The sequence below is a fragment of the Pelophylax lessonae genome (genome assembly GCF_965119305.1).
Source record: "Pelophylax lessonae genome assembly, chromosome: 4".
NCBI classification, from domain to species: domain Eukaryota; kingdom Metazoa; phylum Chordata; class Amphibia; order Anura; family Ranidae; genus Pelophylax; species Pelophylax lessonae.
The window spans coordinates 225966380-225986979 of record NC_138771.1 but is presented as its reverse complement, the minus strand read 5'-3'; the positions used below and the strand labels follow the sequence as shown (position 1 = coordinate 225986979).

At 44.1% G+C, this 20600-nt stretch overlaps 1 protein-coding gene across 2 annotated transcripts in view; it reads right to left on the bottom strand.

The window, feature by feature from the left end:
• The window catches only part of ANKRD26 (ankyrin repeat domain containing 26), a 141557-nt gene that overhangs the window by 99851 nt on the left and 21106 nt on the right, over window positions 1-20600 (bottom strand). For both annotated transcript variants that reach the window (XM_082254066.1, XM_082254067.1), the window contains exons 2-5: window positions 10526-10640; window positions 10244-10417; window positions 1530-1636; window positions 720-857 (exon numbers count right to left, since the gene is read on the bottom strand). In XM_082254066.1, coding sequence (XP_082110192.1) covers window positions 720-857; window positions 1530-1636; window positions 10244-10417; window positions 10526-10640 — 534 coding nt within the window. The remainder of the gene's footprint in view (window positions 1-719; window positions 858-1529; window positions 1637-10243; window positions 10418-10525; window positions 10641-20600) is intronic.

The window sequence follows — 20600 nt, the reverse complement described above, 5'->3', positions numbered from 1 at the left end:
GTTAGTTTTAAAGTGGGTGTAAACCCTCACATATACACAGTGAAGTGACTGGCCTTGGGTGATACACAGAGATGAAACAAATCCTCCTACATACTGTAAGTTGTACCTGTTTATCTACATAATTCTCTACTCTACATCCAAAGTCCAGAAATTATAAAGCTTCTCTGAGCAGTCAGAAAAAGGAGGTGGAGAGCTGAAATTACGCACTCCAGAGCTCTGAACGCTGACTTGAAGGAATGGACACACCCTATTTTGCATACAGGAACAGAGCTAAGGCTGTCAATGAGCTGGAGGTCCCTCCCCTCTCACCTTTTTTCTCATAGTGGGAGGAAAACTTGTCAGAAGTGATTCATGCTGATAGAGGAAAAAAGCAGCAGATAGAAATGACACTTAGGGGTTGATTTACCAAAACTGTGTAGTGCAAAATCTGGTGCAGCTCTGCATAGAAACTAACTGGCTTCTAACTTCAACTTGTTCAAATAAGCTTTGACAAAAAAACCTGGAAGCTGATTGGTTTCAATGCAGAGCTGCACCAGATTTTGCACTCTACAGTTTAGTTAATCAACCGTAATTCAACCGAATTTGCACTCTTAATTGAGACAAGTACACACTAGAGAGGGATTTTCTTTGCTCATATTTCACATCTCAGGTTTACAACCACTTTAAGACAGAGATCAGATGATATAAATGAAGAAAAACAAAAGTCATTTTAAACTTACGCATGATGGCCATTCATAACAGCATGATCATCAGCAGTCCATCCAGTCTCGTCATTTACAAAGATATCAGCATTATTTTGTAGTAAATACTTCACCAAACTGATCTGACCATTGCCTGCAGCAACCATTAAAGAGGTTCTGTAATACAAGAGGTAAGAATTTATTACCGGTTACAGTGTTAAACACTAACTTTTTATCCTCCCTGCCCCTACCTCATTTAGATTTTTGCTGGCCCACATTGCTGCTAATCAAAGGACAAGAGGTCACCTCCACAGTATCACAGGTGAAGTAGTTTGGGGAATTCAATAACAAAGTGATGAAATAAAAAACTGACTTACTAATATCACTAACCCAAAATCCATATATGAAATCCTATAAAAAAATGACATGTGGCAAACAAAAAGGGGCAGAAAATTACTGCTCCATGCAATGTCTGTGTGAGAGGGATTGCCCATTGAAGTCAACAATGGTGGGTTAAGGGGATAGAAAAAGAGAAGTGCCACTTACTCCAATTAGCAGGTACCTCTACACTGCCTTGGATCTGCGGTTTACCACCACTCCACCCAAAAATCCAGGGTGCGCTGTACTGCACATAACCACCCAGGTTTCCTGGTTTTGGCACTAGAAACAGTCATCTCACCAGTATAAAATTAACATCATAACCCATTTAGTTACATTTAGGTGACTAAATAGATTCCTCATACTGCAATATTCATCTCCACCACATCTGGTGGTTCTTGGCTGAGAATACAAAAACCCTTTTCGGATTCCAGTTCTATAAACACACCCAATTACTACCATTAAATATACCTTCCGTTTTTGTCCTTTGAATTCACATCAGCTCCTTCTTTAATTAAAAATTCAACCATCTCCTGATGATTTTCAGTAGTTGCAAGAACAAGTGGTGTACAACCATCCTAAAATCCAAACCGATAGATTATTAGTATAATACACAACTACAAAATGTCAATATAAAAGATAAAAACCCTACATTTAGGATTAAACTGTGCACGTTTATACAACCTACGGTATTCAATGTATCATCTGTTTTACTACTCTACTGTGAATCGTGAAGTATTGAGAAACAGCTCAGGGTTTTTTTCTCCATATTAGTAATGCCTCGTACACACGCAACGATTGTTGGCCGTGAATTTTCGTCCAACGTCCGATCGGCCGATTGTCGGCTTGTTAGTATGATGCTTCCGACAACCAACTCCGACTTTTCGGCCGAACAAAATCTGGTGTGCAGGCTATAAAATTGTTGGCCGTCAACAGAACGGCCGATTTTCCGTCAGTCAGTACAGATTTCGGCAGACAAAAATCTGATGAGCAAGACTGGGCATGCTCAGAGAAGAAAAAACACACGGAAAGTAAACCATCACATGACATCACTTCTGAAGTTGGTTTTTGTTGGCCGAGAAAATTCGTGTGCAGTCTAGAGCACATTTCAACCAACACAACACTGGACAAAAGACGGCCGATCGGTCGGCCGATAATCGCTGCGTGTGTACGAGGCTTAAGGGTTTTCTTTTTTCCGACTTGGCCATTTTTTTCTTTTTTGAACTTTGCATTGCCTTTTATAAAACTCAATAAATATATCTAGAAAAACTATATAGAAAAAGTATTCATACCCCTTGAAAATTTTCCACATTTTGTCATGGTGCATATAAAAAAACGTAAATGTATTTTATATGTGATAGACCAACACAAAGTGGCACAAATAAATATCTGAAAACGTGTGGTGTGCATTTGTATTCAGCCCTCTTTACTCCGATACCCCTAACTAAAATCTAGTGGAACCAATTGCCTTCAGAAGTCACCTAATTAGTAAATAGAGTCTACCTGTGTGTAATTTAATCTTAGTATAAAGACAGCTGTTCTGTGAAGCCCTCGGAGGTTTTGATAGAGAACCTTAGTGAACAAACAGCATCACGAAGGCCAAGGAACACACCAGACAGGTTAGGGATAAAGTTGTGGAGAACTTTGAAGCAGGGTTGTTATAAAAAAAAATCTCAAGCTTTGAACATCTCCCGGAGCACTGTTCAATCCACCATCCGAAAATGGAAAGAGTATGGCACAACTGCAAACCTACCAAGACATGGCCATCACCTACCTGATAGGCCGGGCAAGGAGAGCATTAATCAGAGAAGCAGCCAAGTGGCCCATGATAACCCTGGAGGAGCTACAGAGATCCACAGCTCAGGTGGGAGAATCTGTCCACAGGACAACTATTAGTTGTGCACTCCATGAATCTGGCCTTTATGGAAGAGTGGCAAGAAGAAAGCCATTGTTGAAAGAAAGCCATAAGAAGTCCCATTTGCGAGAAACTGTGGAGGACACAGCAAACATGTGGAAGACCAAAATTGAACTTTGTGGGATAAAAGCAAAACACTATGTGTGGCGGAAACTAACACTGCACATCAACCTGAACACACAATCCCCACCGTGAAAGATGGTGGTGGCATCGTCATGTTGTGGGGATGTTATTCTTTAGCAGGGACAGGAAAGCAAGTCAGAGTTGATGGGAAGATGGATAGAGCCAAATACAGGGCAATCTTAGAAGAAAACCTGTTAAGACTCTGCAAAAAAGACTTGAAACTGGGGCAGAGGTTCACTTTCCAGCAAGACAACCACCCTAAACATACAGCCAAAGCTACAATGGAATGGTTTAGAGCAAATCATATTCATGTGTTAGAACGGCCCAGTCAAAGTCCAGACCTAAATCTAAATTGAGAATATGTGGTGTGACAGGATGAAACCCTCTCACAATGAAAATGGTTGGGTAAAGGACACAGAGTGTGCACATTGGCTTTGTGCAGGACTACAGAGTGGAATGCAGAAAACTGCTTTTGCAGCTTTCTCCAAGTTTTACCTGAATGGGGCTCTAAAGCTTGGTGATTCCATAGTATGTTGGGTGGTATGGAATCTCCAACCTGGTGTCCGGGTTTTGTGAATGACCAGCAGGGTGTGTGCTCAGGTGCACATAGGCCTTATAATGGAGGTATAGGAATACCTCACGGCTCCCAGTTGGAGATTGATCCACCCAACAGACAGGAGGGCTGTGCATGGGAGTCAGGAGGACTCCAATCCTCTCCAGGAGTCAGAGGGGGGGGGGGGCAGCCAGAGTGTGTGTATCTGCAAGAGGCAGAAAACGGTCTGAGGAAGCTAGAGTAAAGCAGTCTGCACAGAAGCACATATGGTCGGGGTGACCAGCATAAAGAGCCAGGTGGGCTAGCATTTTCGGTTTGTGTATTTATCGGGAGAAGAACCCCTGCGTAGGAAACCTATATGTTACAGACTTTTTATTTGCCTTTTAATAAAAGTGGGCTACAAGGGCATTAAAAAATATAATATATAATGGTCCCCCATGTTACAGTGGCAAGACTTGAAAATTGCTGTTCACAGATGGTTTCCAACCAATTTGACAGAGCTTGAGCCATTTTGCAAAGAATGGGCAAAAATGTCACTCTATATACAGTGGGTACGGAAAGTATTCAGACCCCCTTAAATTTTTCACTCTTTGTTATATTGCAGCCATTTGCTAAAATCATTGAAGTTCATTCTTCTTCCTCATGAATGTACACATAGCACCCCATACTGACAGAAAAACACAGAATTGTTGACATTGTTGCAGATTTATTAAAAAAGAAAAACTGAAATATCACATGGTCCTAAGTATTCAGACCCTTTGCTCAGTATTTAGTAGAAGCCCCCTTTTGATCTAATACAGCCAGGAGTCTTTTTGGGAAAGATGCAACAAGTCTTTCACACCTGGATTTGGGGATCCTCTGCCATTCCTCCTTGCAGATCCTCTCCAGTTCTGTCAGGTTGGATGGTAAACGTTGGTGGACAGCCATTTTTAGGTCTCTCCAGAGATGCTCAATTGGGTTTAAGTCAGGGCTCTGGCTGGGCCATTCAAGAACAGTCACGGAGTTGTTGTGAAGCCACTCCTTCGTTATTTTAGCTGTGTGCTTAGGGTCATTGTCTTGTTGGAAGGTAAACCTTCGGCCCAGTCTGAGGTCTAGAGCACTCTGGAGAAGGTTTTTGTCCAGGATATCCCTGTACTTGGCCGCATTCATCTTTCCCTCTATTGCAACCAGTCGTCCTGTCTCTGCAGCTGAAAAACACCCCCACAGCATGATGCTGCCACCACCATGCTTCACTGTTGGGACTGTATTGGACAGGTGATGAGCAGTGCCTGGTTTTCTCCACGCATACCGCTTAGAATTAAGGCCAAAAAGTTCTCATTAGACCAGAGAATCTTATTTCTCACCATCTTGGAGTCCTTCAGGTGTTTTTTAGCAAACTCCATGCGGGCTTTCATGTGTCTTACACTGAGGAGAGGCTTCCGTCGGGCCACTCTGCCATAAAGCACCGATTGGTGGAGGGCTGCAGTGATGGTTGACTTTCTACAACTTTCTCCCATCTCCTGACTGCATCTCTGGAGCTCAGCCACAGTGATCTTTGGGTTCTTCTTTACCTCTCTCACCAAGGCTCTTCTCCCCCGATAGCTCAGTTTGGCCGGACGGCCAGCTCTAGAAAGGGTTCTGGTCGTCCCAAACGTCTTCCATTTGAGGATTATGGAGGCCACTGTGCTCTTAGGAACCTTAAGTGCAGCAGAAATCTTTTTGTAACCTTGGCCAGATCTGTGCCTTGCCACAATTCTGTCTCTGAGCTCTTCAGGCAGTTCCTTTGACCTCATGATTCTCATTTGCTCTGACATGCATTGTGATCTGGAAGGTCTTATATAGACAGGTGTGTGGCTTTCCTAATCAAGTCCAATCAGTATAATCAAACACAGCTGGACTCAAATGAAGGTGTAGAACCATCTCAAGGATGATCAGAAGAAATGGAAAGCACCCGAGTTAAATATATGAGTGTCACAGCAAAGGGTCTGAATACTTAGGACCATGTGATATTTCAGTTTTTCTTTAATAAATCTGCAACAATGTCAACAATTCTGTGTTTTATGTCAGTATGGGGTGCTATGTGTACATTCATGAGGAAGAAGAATGATTTTAGCAAATGGCTGCAATATAACAAAGAGGGAAAAATTTAAGGGGGTCTGAATACTTTCCGTACCCACTGCATGTGCAAAGCGGATGGTGACATACCCAAGATGACTTAAAAGCTGTAATTGCAGCGAAAGGTGGTTCTACAAAATATTGAACCAGGGGGGCTGAATACAAATGCACGCCACACTTTTCATATATTTGTAAAACAATTTGAAAATCATTTATAATTTTTCTTCCACTTTACATTTATTTGCCACTTTGTGTTGGTCTAGAACATAAAATCCCAATAAAAAATACATTTACGTTTTTGGTTGCAACATGACAAAATGTGGAAAATTTCAAGGCACTGTATAAACAGCACTGGAGGTGAAGGTGATGCTTTTGTAATCCATTTATGGCTTTTTAACTGAGGGGATGTGAATAAGCGGCAGCAGTGGCTTTGCTGTGTATGCACTAAATTGGTGGTTGGACAGGGTTGTTCTATTTACAAGAGACCCACGGAGTTGTGTTCCAGCCCTCAGTCTCAGGAGGAGCAACTCGGACAGACATTTGTCAGGGAGCTCTAGGTGGTTGCTGGCTGCCATCACCTCCCTCACTCTCAATGACCAGGTCCTCTCCAGAGTGGTCCCAACTGATCAGGGCTTCCATGAGATCTATGCAGGGATCTTCTATTTCCAGGCACCCTAAAGGCGCAGTATCTACAGTCCTGTCGGTGAGTGTTTAATACCTAGGGGCCAGCACTGAAGGTGTGGTGATGCTGCAGGTCTGATATCCTTATACACCGGTGAAGGACTTTTTCTATACAACAGAAGGACTACTTTTTTATGAATTTTTATTCATTCAGAAATAATCATATGTAGCGCTGCTAATGTGTTATCTGCCCATGAGGACTGTTATTCGAGGGTATATTTACACATATGTTATTAATTTATATTTTGAGCTATAGCGGCTGCGTTGCTTAAGGGGTTATATAATACATAATATCTCTATCTGAAGTGGTGCCTTGTAGTGCAGGGTTAGTGTGGTACAGCTACATAAGAGTATAGCGGTATTTACATTCCTTTTTTTATATTCTACTTACAACACTAGAGCACAGATGAGAACCACATTGTAGATAGGAAGTTGTGGACACCGGCATCTATGTTGTTGGAGCCTGTGCCATATTTGGACAAAGTATTCTAGTTAGGAGTAGGTGGGACCCTATAAAAAGGGGACTGTGACACGGATTCCTGCTAAACTGGAAAATTTCAAGGGGTAGGAACACTTTTTCAAGGAACTGTATATGTAATACTGTAACTGGTCAATGTATGCTAAGCAGTGTGGGTCACCTTCCCCCAGAACTCATACCAATCAACCACTGTAGGCCCATCCAAGGCTGCCAAAGCAATAGGAGTGGTTTACACTATAAAGCCTTCTTAGAACAGTTACCAGTTGAGTTTTCCCACACATGGTCAAGTAGTGCTTTAGAATAACATAACCTAATTACCGTATATTTTTCCGTGTATAAGATGACCCCCACTTTTCCAACCCAAACTTAAGAAATGTATAATTTTAAACATAAAACGGAACACATTTTTATTTAGCAATTACTGCAGGTAACGTTTATATACCCATACTATGCTATTAAGCAGCATATCACTTTATTTATCCTCTGTTGCATCACTGCTCTCTTCATCACTATTAGTTTCAATTTGTTCAACTTCTATTGCATCACTGCTATCTTCTGAGTCACTGTCTATATGGGAGATCATCCTCAGTTCCGTCCATGCATTGCCGATTCCACATTTCTTGAAAGACTTCAAAAACACCTCGTTTGACGCCATACCATGAGTTTAGGACCCAATTGCAATAGTAATAGTTAGTTTTTTCACTATTCCAGCCAGTGTCAAGTTGTCACCTGCTTTTTGCATCCATCTACTTCATTCTTCTCTTATCAGGGCTTTAAATGGTTGGTTGATTGAAACATCTAGTGGCTTTAGCTGACTTGTAAGTCCACCAGGAATAACTGCTAGGTGTGTTCGCAAATCTGATGCAACCCTTTTTTGTCTTTTCTGTTAAATGTGCTCGGGACTGATCAAAGACAAGCAGAGCTGGCTTCTTTAAGAGCCCTCCAGGTCTTCTGGACCAAACCTTTGCAAACCAAATGGCCATAATGTCTTCATTCATCCATCCCTTCTCTTGAACTTGCACAATAATGCCAGATGGTATGGTCCCTTTAGGATAGGTTTTCCTCTTAAAAATAAAGCATAGGAGGCAGTTTATTACGATCTGCACAGCATGAAAGCACAGCATTGTAGTGTGTCTTTTCATGGCCACTTGTTTTGAATTCCTTTCATATCAACAGTTTTGTTGGAAGGCACATTAAAATTGAGAGGCACCTCATCCATGTTGGCAATCTGACTTGGTTCAAAATCATATTTTTTCTAAAGTTGTATGATATAGGAGTGAAACTGTTGGATTTTATCCTCAAACTGGTGGCATTTTGTGAGCAAACTTTGTTCGTGTTTTCATGGCCAACCCAATGTTAATTTTGCTTGCATAAAATCTTGCCTTACAATGAAAAAGCTTGGTTGACACACAAGCCACTCTGGCGCTGCTCCATAATCGAGGTCTTAAGCCTCTGCTCCAAGTTTGGCCATTTTTCTAGTTTTCCTCTTAAAGAGGTTGTGAACCCATACAACTTTTTTTTTTTGCAACCTGTAAGAGAAACACATAATGAGCTAGTATGCATCGCATACTAGCTCATTATGAAATACTTACCTTAGAACGAGCCCCCGCCGTGCTGCCCACTTACCTGTATGATAGGCGACATGTCCAGTCGCCCGTCTTCTGGGATCGCGGCATCCGGCCATCTGATTGGCCGGAGCCGCAGTGATGTCACTCCCGCGCACGCGCGTGGGAGCCGACAGTCACGGCACGGGGCTCTGAAGAAACGGCACCAGCGGCCGTTCCTTCAGAGCGCATGCGCCAGTGAAGTCACTGGCTGAATGTAAGGTAAATATCTCCTAAACGGTACATGTTTAGGAGATATTTACAGTACCTATAGGTAAGCCTTATCATAGGCTTACCTATAGGTAAAAGTGTCAGAGGAGGGTTTACTTCCTCTTTAAGGCCTTAGTTTTTGGAATCTTAAGGAGGAGTTCTTCCTGTTTTCTCCACTGTCTGATCATACGCTCAGTGGGAGGAGGTCCAATCTCTCTCTGCAGCTCTATTCCCATGATCTTTTGCATAGGGGATTACATTCAGGTTCAATTTTGCAGCGTAAGACAATCGTTTAACCGGTATTCTTTTTTTTTTTCCGACATCTTTATGGGCTCAGGACCCACCGGGCCCTGTTGCATCTGCGCACCTTCCACCTCCAACGGGATCGCATCTGCACACTCTCCAAGCCTCGTGATTGGAGGAAGCCTCTTTGACAAGATATGGGCAGCTACGCACCTGCGCGTCTCTCTTCTCGGCTGACTGTCTGAATAAGACGCCCCTCGATTTTCAGTCTAACGATTTTGGAAAAAGTAGTGTCTTATACACTAAAAAAATACGGTAATAGATAACTCAGAGAATCTATTTGTATAAATCTAAAAGCATTTAGGAAAGGATTCACCAATTTATTATGAGAGATTCAAGTCAGTTTGGATTTCTGAATTCCCCCTTCCCTGAGAAAAATACATAAAAACAGCACAGCAAATCTATTTAATCTCTTCTCTCTCAGGTTCCCTGAGTAGGTGATTCAGACCTCCTTGCTGGCAGCCCTGTCCTGACCTGCTGCTCAGCATGTAGCCCAACAATACCTACACATAGCCCAAAGTACTAGTATGTTGCCATTCGGCAGGCAAAATACTACCGATGTGCAATCTTTCTGCTCCAACCACGGAGCTGTAAGACTACTCTAAGCAGGCGGGCATATTATCATTTGACTGCCCTAGTCATTTAATATGTCTGCAGTTTCGGTCTGTCTGTCTCTTGAAGCATGCCTGCAGTTTCTGACCTTCTCTTGGATTTGTCTTAATTTATCTTACAGTTTACGTTATAAACATTTGACATCATTGCTAACACGCTTACTAAACATAATTTCCTATAGATTTTTAATATATTCTATATATTATTAGATACACATTATATATATATATATATATATATATATATATATATATATATATATATATATACACACACACACACACACACACACACACACACACACACACACACACATATACAATATGTATATCTAAATATTACAATTATATATATGACAATGCAGATAATTTTTTACTATGGTTTTAATGCTGAACTATTTTTTTTTTTTTTTAACACTCAGCTGCTTCTTTACCTTTTCTGGAAGGACACTGAAAATGTCACACATCCATTCTGAATTGATAAGCATTTTGAGGTTACCTTTCCATCTTGTAGGATAATTACTATAAAGTACAATTTTAAAATTGCAGCATTTATCTCCTGCTCCATACCATGCATTAGTTAACGGTTTAGCCCATACAAAGTAATACTTACTTTATTTACAGTAATAATGTTCGCTCCATGTTCCAGTAGCTGGTTTGCTATGGCCATTGATGGAATAAGAGCAGCAAGATGAAGGGCTGAATTTCCATTGACATCTACAACATTGGGATCCGCATCATGCTCTAGCAAAACAGTAGCGCAGTGTTCATGCTGACACTGTATAGACTAGTAAAAGAAAAAAAAAAAATGAATGAATGAATGGTCATAGGGAAGAACTCCTATACCCTTTTAAAATAGTTCATTGATAAAGTTCCTAATGTATTATACGGATACCTTGAATAAAGGAGTTCGACTGTCATTGTCACAAAGATTTAACTTTGCCTTGCTCTCTACCAGCAACTTCACGGCATCCAGATGTCCATTAGCACAAGCAAGATGTAAAGGTGTCCTGAAAGAAATTATTAGGCATTCGTAATTAAACCTCCTGCGCTACTTACAAAGTGAAGCAAAAAAGTGTAACAAATGACCCTTACCAAATGTGTTCAAGATGCACATACAAAATTATAGAATTATTATGTATTATAATATATTTATTTTAGGATATTGTGTGTGTATTGTTTATTACAAAAAACGCTTGATCTGGATATTTATAAAATTATGGCTTATTTTTCAGCAGCACTGTTCATTTATAGGGCATTTATTGTGTATGTCTGACAAGAGCACATTTTGTGTTATTGTGTGTTAATTAAAGAAAATATACACAGTACTGTGCGAAAGGTTTTGTCCCCGTTCACACTGGGGCGACCTGTGAGGCGACCTGGTCGCCTCACAGGTCGCCGTAGGTCACCTTCCATAGGGAAGCTGCGGACCCGTTCTAATAGGAGCGACACAAGTCGCTCCGACTTAGAAAAAGGGTCCGGAGCTTCTTTGGGGCGACCCGGAGCGACCGTCATGGACTTCAATGTTATGAAGTCTGTGCCGGCCACTCCAAGGTCGCGGCGCGCTGCTCGCACCGCGACCTCGGAGGTCGCCCCGGGAAGTCGGATCGCCCCAGTGTGAACGGGGCCTTAGGCAGATGTGAAGAAATGTTGTAAAAGTAAGAAGGTTTTCAAACATATACCTTATAATTCTTTATTTTTATCAATTTAGAAAATGCAAAGTGAGCAAGCAAAAGAAAAATCTAAATCATGTCAAGATTTGGTGTGGTTACCCTTTGACTTCAAACCAGCATCAATACCTACATTTGCACACTTTGCACAAAGTCAGGGATTTTGTAGGATTAACCAATTATACCAAGAAGGGGCCAATGATCATCAATATCATAGGTAGGTTGAAACTCAGTCATAAACTGAAACAGAAATAGTTGTGTAGGTGGCTTAAAACTGGGTTAGGTACAGCCAAACACTGCTACCAAGGTGAGATTGTGGAAGACCGTTTCAGGTCACAGGTCAGTTTTCATAAACGGTGAGCCCCAGAGTAATGTAATAACAGTAGTAGCGCTTACACCTGCTGCACACCAGGCGGAAATGGTATGGAGAAATGCTCAGCCAGAGGATTGGGAAAAGTCATCACTGTCACTAATGGACTCACATTGGAGGGTGTTGGGTTCACTCTGCTGGAGAAGCAGAGTCTGCATTTGGACCTGCATGTAGTGCCGCAGATAGTGGCATCCCTGTGTTGTGGCTGGAGCTGCACCCAAAGATGACGTCACATGAGCTGCGCCAAATGCCGATCCCAGCCAAGCAAGACCACAGTCTGTGGAAAGCAGACTAAACACTACGGTAGCATTGCTAAGACAATGCGTTTGGCGCGCATGTGCGTTCTCAAGTCAAGGACACAGGGACGCCACCTTCTGAGACTTCATCCACATTCCACGTCTCCAGCAGAGTGAACCCTACCTGCCAAGTTCCTTCATAAACTGTGTGCAAGTGTACACAGAAAAATGTTATGCTGGTTTCAAGGCAAAGGGTAGTCATACCAAATACAGTAAGTCCCCTACTTACAAATGAATTCCGTTCTGGAAGCTTGTTCGTAAGTCCAACAAAGATCAGTGCTTACAGTCAAAAGCTGCGAGCACTGATCAGTGCGTTCTGGTGGGGGGGAGGGTCACCCTCTCAGAACACAATAGCACAGCTGGGTAGATCGTTGAACCAACATTGCTTGTGTTGGTACGGCGATCTGTCCAGTTTTTTGGTCATTCAGCCCGATAAGATGAAAAAAAAAAAACTGCAAAAACATGTTCACATCTTTGAAAGTTTGCAACTTGAAGGTCCGTATATAAAATATACTTACAATACAATATACAGTTGTGCTCATAAGTTTACATACCCTGGCAGAATTTATGATTTCGTGGCCATTTTTCAGAGAATATGAATAACAAAAACTTTTCTTTCACATTATTGCGGCTGCGGCGATCACATGCAATTCGGAGCGCACTGCTCCTTCATTACATGCGATCGGATGTGTGGGTGCGAATTCAGCCATACACTTTGTATGGCTGAATTCGCACTGTATCCGCACCAAACTCGCACATGACCCTTTTTTTTCAGCCGCATCAGGATCGGATCGCACAGTGGTTCACACTTGTGCGATCAGATCCTGTGCGAACTGTCAGATCGCACTGCGATATGCGATCAAACTGGGGGTGTCATTAACATTTAATTAACACCCCCTGCGTATCGCATATGGCAGTGTGAACTGCCAGATGTGCGGATGCGATGCGGGAACAGGCTGCGAATTCGCAGCCTTCCCGCATCGCACAAGTGTGAACCGAGACTCATGGTTGGTGTTTGGCTGAAGTCATTTATTATCAATCAACTGTGTTTACTCTTTTTAAATCATAACAACAGAAACTACACAAAATGACCCCGATCTACAAGACACCAAACAGCACAGAGACAAGCCTCAAACCTTCTGGCACAAAGTCATTTGGACTGAGGAGACCAAAATGTAGCTTTTTGGCCACAACCATAAACACTACATTTGGAGAGTAGTCAACAAGGCCTATGATGAAAGGTACACCATTCCTACTGTGAAACACGAATTGGATCACTGATGTTTTGGGGATGTGTGAGCTACAAAGGCACAGGAAATTTGGTCAGAATTGATGGCAAGATGAATGCAGTTTGTTATCAAAAAATACTGGAGGAAAATTTATATTCATTAGCACGGAAGCTGCGCATGGGACGTTCCTGGATATTCCAACATTACAATAATCCTAAACACAAGGCCATGTCGGCCTGTAATTGGCCATCTCAGTCTCCTGACATCAATATCAGCGAGCCACTCTGGGGAGATCTCAAATATGCCATTCATGCAAGACAGCCCAAGAATTTACAGGAACTGGAGGCTTTTTGCCAGGAAGAATGGGCAGCTTTACCATAAAGAGCCACATCCACAAATACCACAAAATACTGCAAGCTGTCATAGATGTTAAAGAGGGCAATACACGGTATTAGGAACTGGGGTATGTAAACTTTTGATCAGGGTCATTTGGGTAGTTTGGTGTCATTTTAATTAAAAGGAGTAAACACAGTTGATTGATAATAAATGGCTTCAGCCAAACACTAACCATGAGTGGAAGAAAAGTCTGTGTTATTCATATTCTCGGAAAAATGGCCAGGAAATCATAAATTCTACCAGGGTATGTAAACTTATGAGCACAACTGTATACATTTATTTTATCCCACAAAAGTGAGTACACCCCTCACATTTTTGTAAATATTTTTTCACGTGACAGCACTGAAGAAAATTACACTTTGCTACAATGCGAGTGTATAGCTTGTATAACAGTGTACATTTTCTGTCCCCTCAAAACAACTCAATCCACAGCCATTAAGGTCTAAAGCTCTGGCAACAAAAGTGAGTACACCCCTAAGTGGAAATGTCCAAATTGGGCCCAAAGTGTCAATATTTTGTGTGGGCACCATTATTTTCCAGCACTGCCTTAACCCTCTTGGGCCTGGAGTTCACCAGAGCTTCACAGATTGCCACTGGAGTCCTCTTCCACTCCTCCATGATGACATCACGGAGCTGGTGGATGTTAGAGACCTTGCGCTCCTGCACCTTCCATTTGAGAATGCCCCATAGATGCTCAATAGGGTTTAGGTCTGGAGACATGCTTGGCCAGTCCATCACCTTTACCCTCAGCTTCTTTAGCAAGGCAGAGGTCGTCTTGGTGGGAGGTGTGTTTGGGGTCGTTATGTTGGAATACTGCCCTGCGGCCCAGTCTCTGGAGGGAGGTGATCATGCTCTGCTTCAGTATGTCACAGTATATGTTGGCATTCATGGTTCCCTCAATGAACTGTAGCTCCCCAGTGTTGGCAGCACTCATGCAGCCCCAGACTATGACACTCCCACCACCATGCTTGACTGTAGGCAAGACACACTTGTCTTGTACTCCTCACCTGGTTGCCACCACACACACCTGACACCATCTGAACCAAATAAGTTTATCTTGGTCTCAGACTACAGGACATGGTTCCACTAATCCATGTCCCTAGTCTACTTGTCTTCAGCAAACTGTTTGCGGGCTTTCTTGTGCATCATCTTTAGAAGAGGCTTCCTTCTGGGATGACAGCCATGCAGACAAAATTTGATGCAGTGTGCGGCTTATGGTCTGAGCACTGACAGGCTGACCCCCCACCCCTTTAACCTCTGCAGCAATGCTGGCAGCACTCACATGTCTATTTCCCAAAGGCAACCTCTGGATATTATGCAGAGCACGTGCACTCAACTTCTTTGGTTGACCATGGCGAGCCCTGTTCTGAGTGGAACCTGTCCTGTTAAGCCGCTGTATGATCTTGGCCACTGGGCTGCAGCTCAGTTTCAGGGTCAGGGTCTTGGCAATCTTCTTATAGCCTAGGCCATCTTTATGTAGAGCAACAATTATTTTTTTTCAGATCCTCAGAGTTTTTTGCCATGGAGGTGCCATGCTGAACTACCACTGACCAGTATGAGAGAGTGATAACACCAAATTTACCACACCTGCTCCCTATTCACACCTGAAACCATGTAACAACGAGTCACATGACACCAGGGAGGGAAAATGGCTAATTGGGCCCAATGTGGACATTTTCACTTAGGGGTGTACTCACTTTTGGAAATTAATGGCTGTGTGTGGAGTGATTTTTAGGGGACAGCAAAATTTACACTGCTATCCACTCACTACTTTACATTGTAGCAAAGTGTCATTTCTTCAGTGTCGTCACATGACGTTATAATAAAATATTTACAAAAGCGTAGAGGGGTGCACTCACTTTTGTGTGTAATACACACACACACCCCTCAACAAATGAAAAGGAACGCTTTTTTAAATCAAGTCAGTTAAGTTCCTTGGATATTGATCTGGTCAGTTAAGTAGCAAAGGGGGTTGTTATCAGTTTCAGCTGCTATGGTGTTAATTAAAAGCAGTAGTATACTCCGCTATTTGACTTTTACCTACAGGTAAGCCTATAATAAGGCTTACCTGTAGGTACACTTAATATCTCCTAAACCTGCACGGTTTAGGAGATATTCAACCTGCATGCAGCCGCTGACGTCAGCGGCGCATGCGCTCTGAAGGTCCTGTGGACATTCAGAGCTCCTTGCCGGCTATTGCCGGAAAGTGAAACTCCCGCGCGCATGCGTCACGGCGTGACGTCATCGCGGCTCCGGCCACTCACAGCGTCGGAGCCGTCGAACCAGGAAGAGATGCCGAGGGAGCATGTCAGCACCCTCAGCTTTGTCCAGACAACCGTGTCGGGGCTTCGTTCTAAGGTAAGTATTTCATAATGAGCTAGTATGCGATGCATTCTAGCTCATTATGCCTTTGTCCTGCAGGGTTTGTTTGTTTTTTCATGAGTATACAACCGCTTTAAATTAACAGATGCACTTGATGGGCAACAATGGGACAACCTCCAAAAAAGGAATGGTTTTACAGGTGGAGGCCACTGACATTTTTTTCCCTGCTCATCTTTTCTGACGGTTTTAAATTAGTTTTGCATTTGGCTAGGGTCAGCGTCACTACAGGTAGCATGAGGCGATGCCTGGAGCCTATAGAGGTTGCACAGTTAGTCCAACTCCTCAAGGATGGTACATCAATTCGTGCCATTGCCAGAAGGTTTGCGGTGTCTCTCAGCACACTCAAGAAAATGGAGGAGATTCCAAGAGACAGGCAGTTACTCTAGGAGAGCTGGAAAGGGCTGTAGAAGGTCCTAAACCCATCAGCAGGACTAGTATCTGCTCCTTAGTGCAAGGAGAAACAGGATGAGTAGTCCAGCAGGCCACTGGTGTAAATGGCTCTGACCAAACAATCAGAACCAGCCTTCATGAGGGTGGCCTGATGACCCGATGTCCTCTAGTGGGCCTTGTGCTCACTGCCCGGCACCGTGGAGCTCGATTGGCATTTGCCATTGAACACCAGAATTGGCAGGTCCGTCACTGGCGCCCCTGTGCTTTTCACAGATGAGAGCAGGTTCACCCTAAGCTAGAGCTGCACGATTAATCATATAATAATCACAATCTCGATTCACCCCCCCCCCCCCCCCTACGATCTCAATCCCAAATTTCCATGATTCTCAGTGCAGTCATAATGGGTTACGATGACACATAGCCAGACATCCCAAGTCTCCGTCATGTGGGCTGCGGGTGCCTGACACCTGGGCGATATCCCGGCTGTCAGTGTCATAGCTCAGCTGTCAGAATGGAGCTGATGCTTCCTGTGTAGTTCCGGTTTCGTTCTGTCACAGGCGGAGTGCTATCAAATGCACTCCGTCTGTGAGAGGAGACCGAGGAGAGCTACAGGAAGCATTGGCTCTGTGCCACTCCTCACACTCACTCTTCGCCAGCATTTCCCTCCAGCAGTACCAGCCAGCAGTAAGTCATATGTGCTAGGGGTGCAACTAGCCCCCCAGCATATAATTCTAAGTATCCCAGCATGTGCAGTGTTTCCGACTCCTACCACCATGACCACTTCAAATCACTGAAGTGGTCATGGTGGCTGGGTGTTCCTTTAATATCTCTCAGAAGTAAACCTCTGTATACTGATTGCATTGCATTTGATCATCCTCTAGTTGTGTTAAATTGGTGGGGGAGGGGGCATGGAATGCCACCTTCCTGAAATGAATTTTTGCAGGTTGGGATGTCTGCATAGTAAAAATTATCAGCTCACATTTGTGTAGATGCTGGGATCAAGGGTGTTCCCAGGATGCGGCCATCGGTATTGTGGCAGGAATGCCAAGGTAGCCGGGATAGGAGGGGAAGCCATTGGCCACGGCGGAGCCAGCGTGGAACACAAATGGCGCCGATACAGGATATGATGTCAGCTGAGAGACAACGTGATGCGGTGGATGGGCGGTACCTCGTTTCTTCTTCAGACATAGGCACCCTTCAACCCTCTCTGTGAGGTATACATTCATGCCATGCTTTTTCAAATGTGAGCTGTCTTTATTTAACCCGTTATTATCATGACAGTGGAGGGGGTAATCCATGACGGGGGGGGGGGGGTAATCCTAGTCACAGCTTTATTTCAAATGGTTATATATTTTATTTTTTTTGTATCTTTAAAATAAAAAAAAAAAGTTTTTGAGAATTGTGATCGTCATTCTAAGCAAAGAAAATAGTGATTCTCATTTTTGCCAGAATCGAGCAGCTCTACCCTGAGCACATGTGATAGATGTCAAAGGGTCTGGAGAACGTTATGCGGCCTGTAACATTGCTCAGAATGACTGGTTTGGTGGTGGGTCAGTGATGGTCTGGCAGGTATATCCATGGAGGGACGCACAGACCTCTACAGGCTGGACAATGGCACCCTGACTGCCATTAGGTATAGGGATAAAATCCTTGGACCCATTGTCAGACCCTACGCTGATTCAGTGGGTCCTGAGTTCCTCCTGGTGCACGACAATGCCCGGCCTCATGTGGCAAGAGTATGCAGCCAGTCCCTGGAGGATGAAGGAATTGATACCATTGAATGGCCCCCACGCTCGCCTGAACTAAATCCAACAGAACACCTCTGGGACATTATGTTTAGGTTTATCTGATGCCGCCAGGTTGCACCTCAGTCTCTTCAGGAGCTCAGTGATGCCTTGGTCCAGAACTGGAAATATCCCAGGACACCATCTGTTGTCTCATTCAGAGCATGCCCCGACATTGTCAGGCATGCATACAAGCACGCAAGGGGCCATACAGACTACTACAAAGTACCATTTTGAGTTGCTGGAATGTAATTTCAGAAAAATGGACTAGCCTGCTGCAATATTTTTTCACTTCGTTTTTCAAGGTGTCTTTGAATTCAGCCGGTAGGTTGATCATTTTCATTTCCATAAAACGATGTGGCATCCTTTCATTCCTAACACACTACCCAGTCCATATCAGTATAGATATCCAGCATGATATTTATACACGCACACACACACACCTCCCTCTTTTAATGCAACATAGAGTTCCTACACAAAGGATTAGGCCCCGTGTAAATTTTACTGTTTTATTGTGAGGAGACATTGGATAACATTACATTTTAGGTTATTTTTTTGTTTTTCCTTTTTTCCAACAGAAATAGACTAATATAAAATGAACACAAAAGTAAAAATTAAAAGATGTTAAACAATAATGCAGAGACAGTAGCACATAGGACTACAAATTAGGGATGCACCGAATGTTTGGCAACCGAAATTATTCGGCCGAAAATAGCAAAAAAAGCACTTTCGGTGTTCGGCCGAATAAGTAAAAAGGCCGAATAAATTTGTGCCGAACAATGACGTTTGTTCACCCGACCGGCGACCCGCCATCCCCGAGCATCACTGTAAACATAGCCGGAGACACTACAGGAAGCAGAGCGGATGCTTCCTGTATAGCCGCTTAGCGCCGGCTTCTGTCACAGGCGGAGTGATACCAAATGTACTCCGCCTGTGACAGGGCACAGGAGCCATACAGCAAACATCGACTCTGCAGACGAGAGAGAGAGAGAGAGAGGACGAGAGAGAGAGAGAGGACGAGAGAGAGAGAGAGGACGAGAGAGAGAGAGAGGACGAGAGAGAGAGAGAGGACGAGAGAGAGAGAGAGGACGAGAGAGAGAGAGAGGACGAGAGAGAGAGAGAGAGAGAGAGAGAGAGGACGAGAGAGAGAGAGAGAGAGAGAGGACGAGAGAGAGAGAGAGGACGAGAGAGAGAGAGAGAGGACGAGAGAGAGAGAGAGGACGAGAGAGAGAGAGAGAACGAGAGAGAGAGAGAGAACGAGAGAGAGAGAACGAGAGAGAGAGAGAGAACGAGAGAGAGAGAGAGAGAACGAGAGAGAGAGGACGAGAGAGAGAGGACGAGAGAGAGAGGACGAGAGAGAGAGGACGAGAGAGAGAGGACGAGAGAGAGAGGACGAGAGAGAGAGGACGAGAGAGAGAGGACGAGAGAGAGAGAGAACGAGAGAGAGAGAACGAGAGAGAGGACGAGAGAGAGAGAGAGAGAGAGAGAGAGAGAGAGAGAGAGAGAGAGGACGAGAGAGAGAGAGAGAGAGAGAGAGAACGAGAGAGAGAGAGGACGAGAGAGAGAGAGAGAGAGGACGAGAGAGAGAGAACGAGAGAGAGAGAGGACGAGAGAGAGAGAACGAGAGAGAGAGAGGACGAGAGAGAGAGAACGAGAGAGAGAGAGGACGAGAGAGAGAGAGAGAGAGAGAGAGAGAGAGAGAGAGGACGAGAGAGAGAGAGAACGAGAGAGAGAGGACGAGAGAGAGAGAGAACGAGAGAGAGAGGACGAGAGAGAGAGGACGAGAGAGAGAGGACGAGAGAGAGAGGACGAGAGAGAGAGAACGAGAGAGAGAGAGAGAGAGAGAGAGAGAGAGGACGAGAGAGAGAGAGAGAGAGGACGAGAGAGAGAGAGAGAGAGAGAGGACGAGAGAGAGAGAGAGAGAGGACGAGAGAGAGAGAGGACGAGAGAGAGAGAACGAGAGAGAGAGAGGACGAGAGAGAGAGAGGACGAGAGAGAGAGAGAGAGAGAGAGAGAGGACGAGAGAGAGAGAGAGAGAGAGAGAGAGAGAGAGGACGAGAGAGAGAGAGAGAGAGAGAGAGAGAGAGAGGACGAGAGAGAGAGAGAGAGAGAGAGAGAGAGGACGAGAGAGGACGAGAGAGAGAGAGGACGAGAGAGAGAGAGGACGAGAGAGAGAGAGGACGAGAGAGAGAGAGAGGACGAGAGAGAGGACGAGAGAGAGAGAGAGGACGAGAGAGAGAGAGAGGACGAGAGAGAGAGAGAGGACGAGAGAGAGAGAGAGGACGAGAGAGAGAGAGAGGGAGAGAGAGAGGACGAGAGAGAGAGAGGACGAGAGAGAGAGAGGACGAGAGAGAGAGAGAGGACGAGAGAGAGAGAGACGAGAGAGAGGACGAGAGAACGAGAGAGAGAACGAGAGAGAGAACGAGAGAGAGAACGAGAGAGAGAACGAGAGA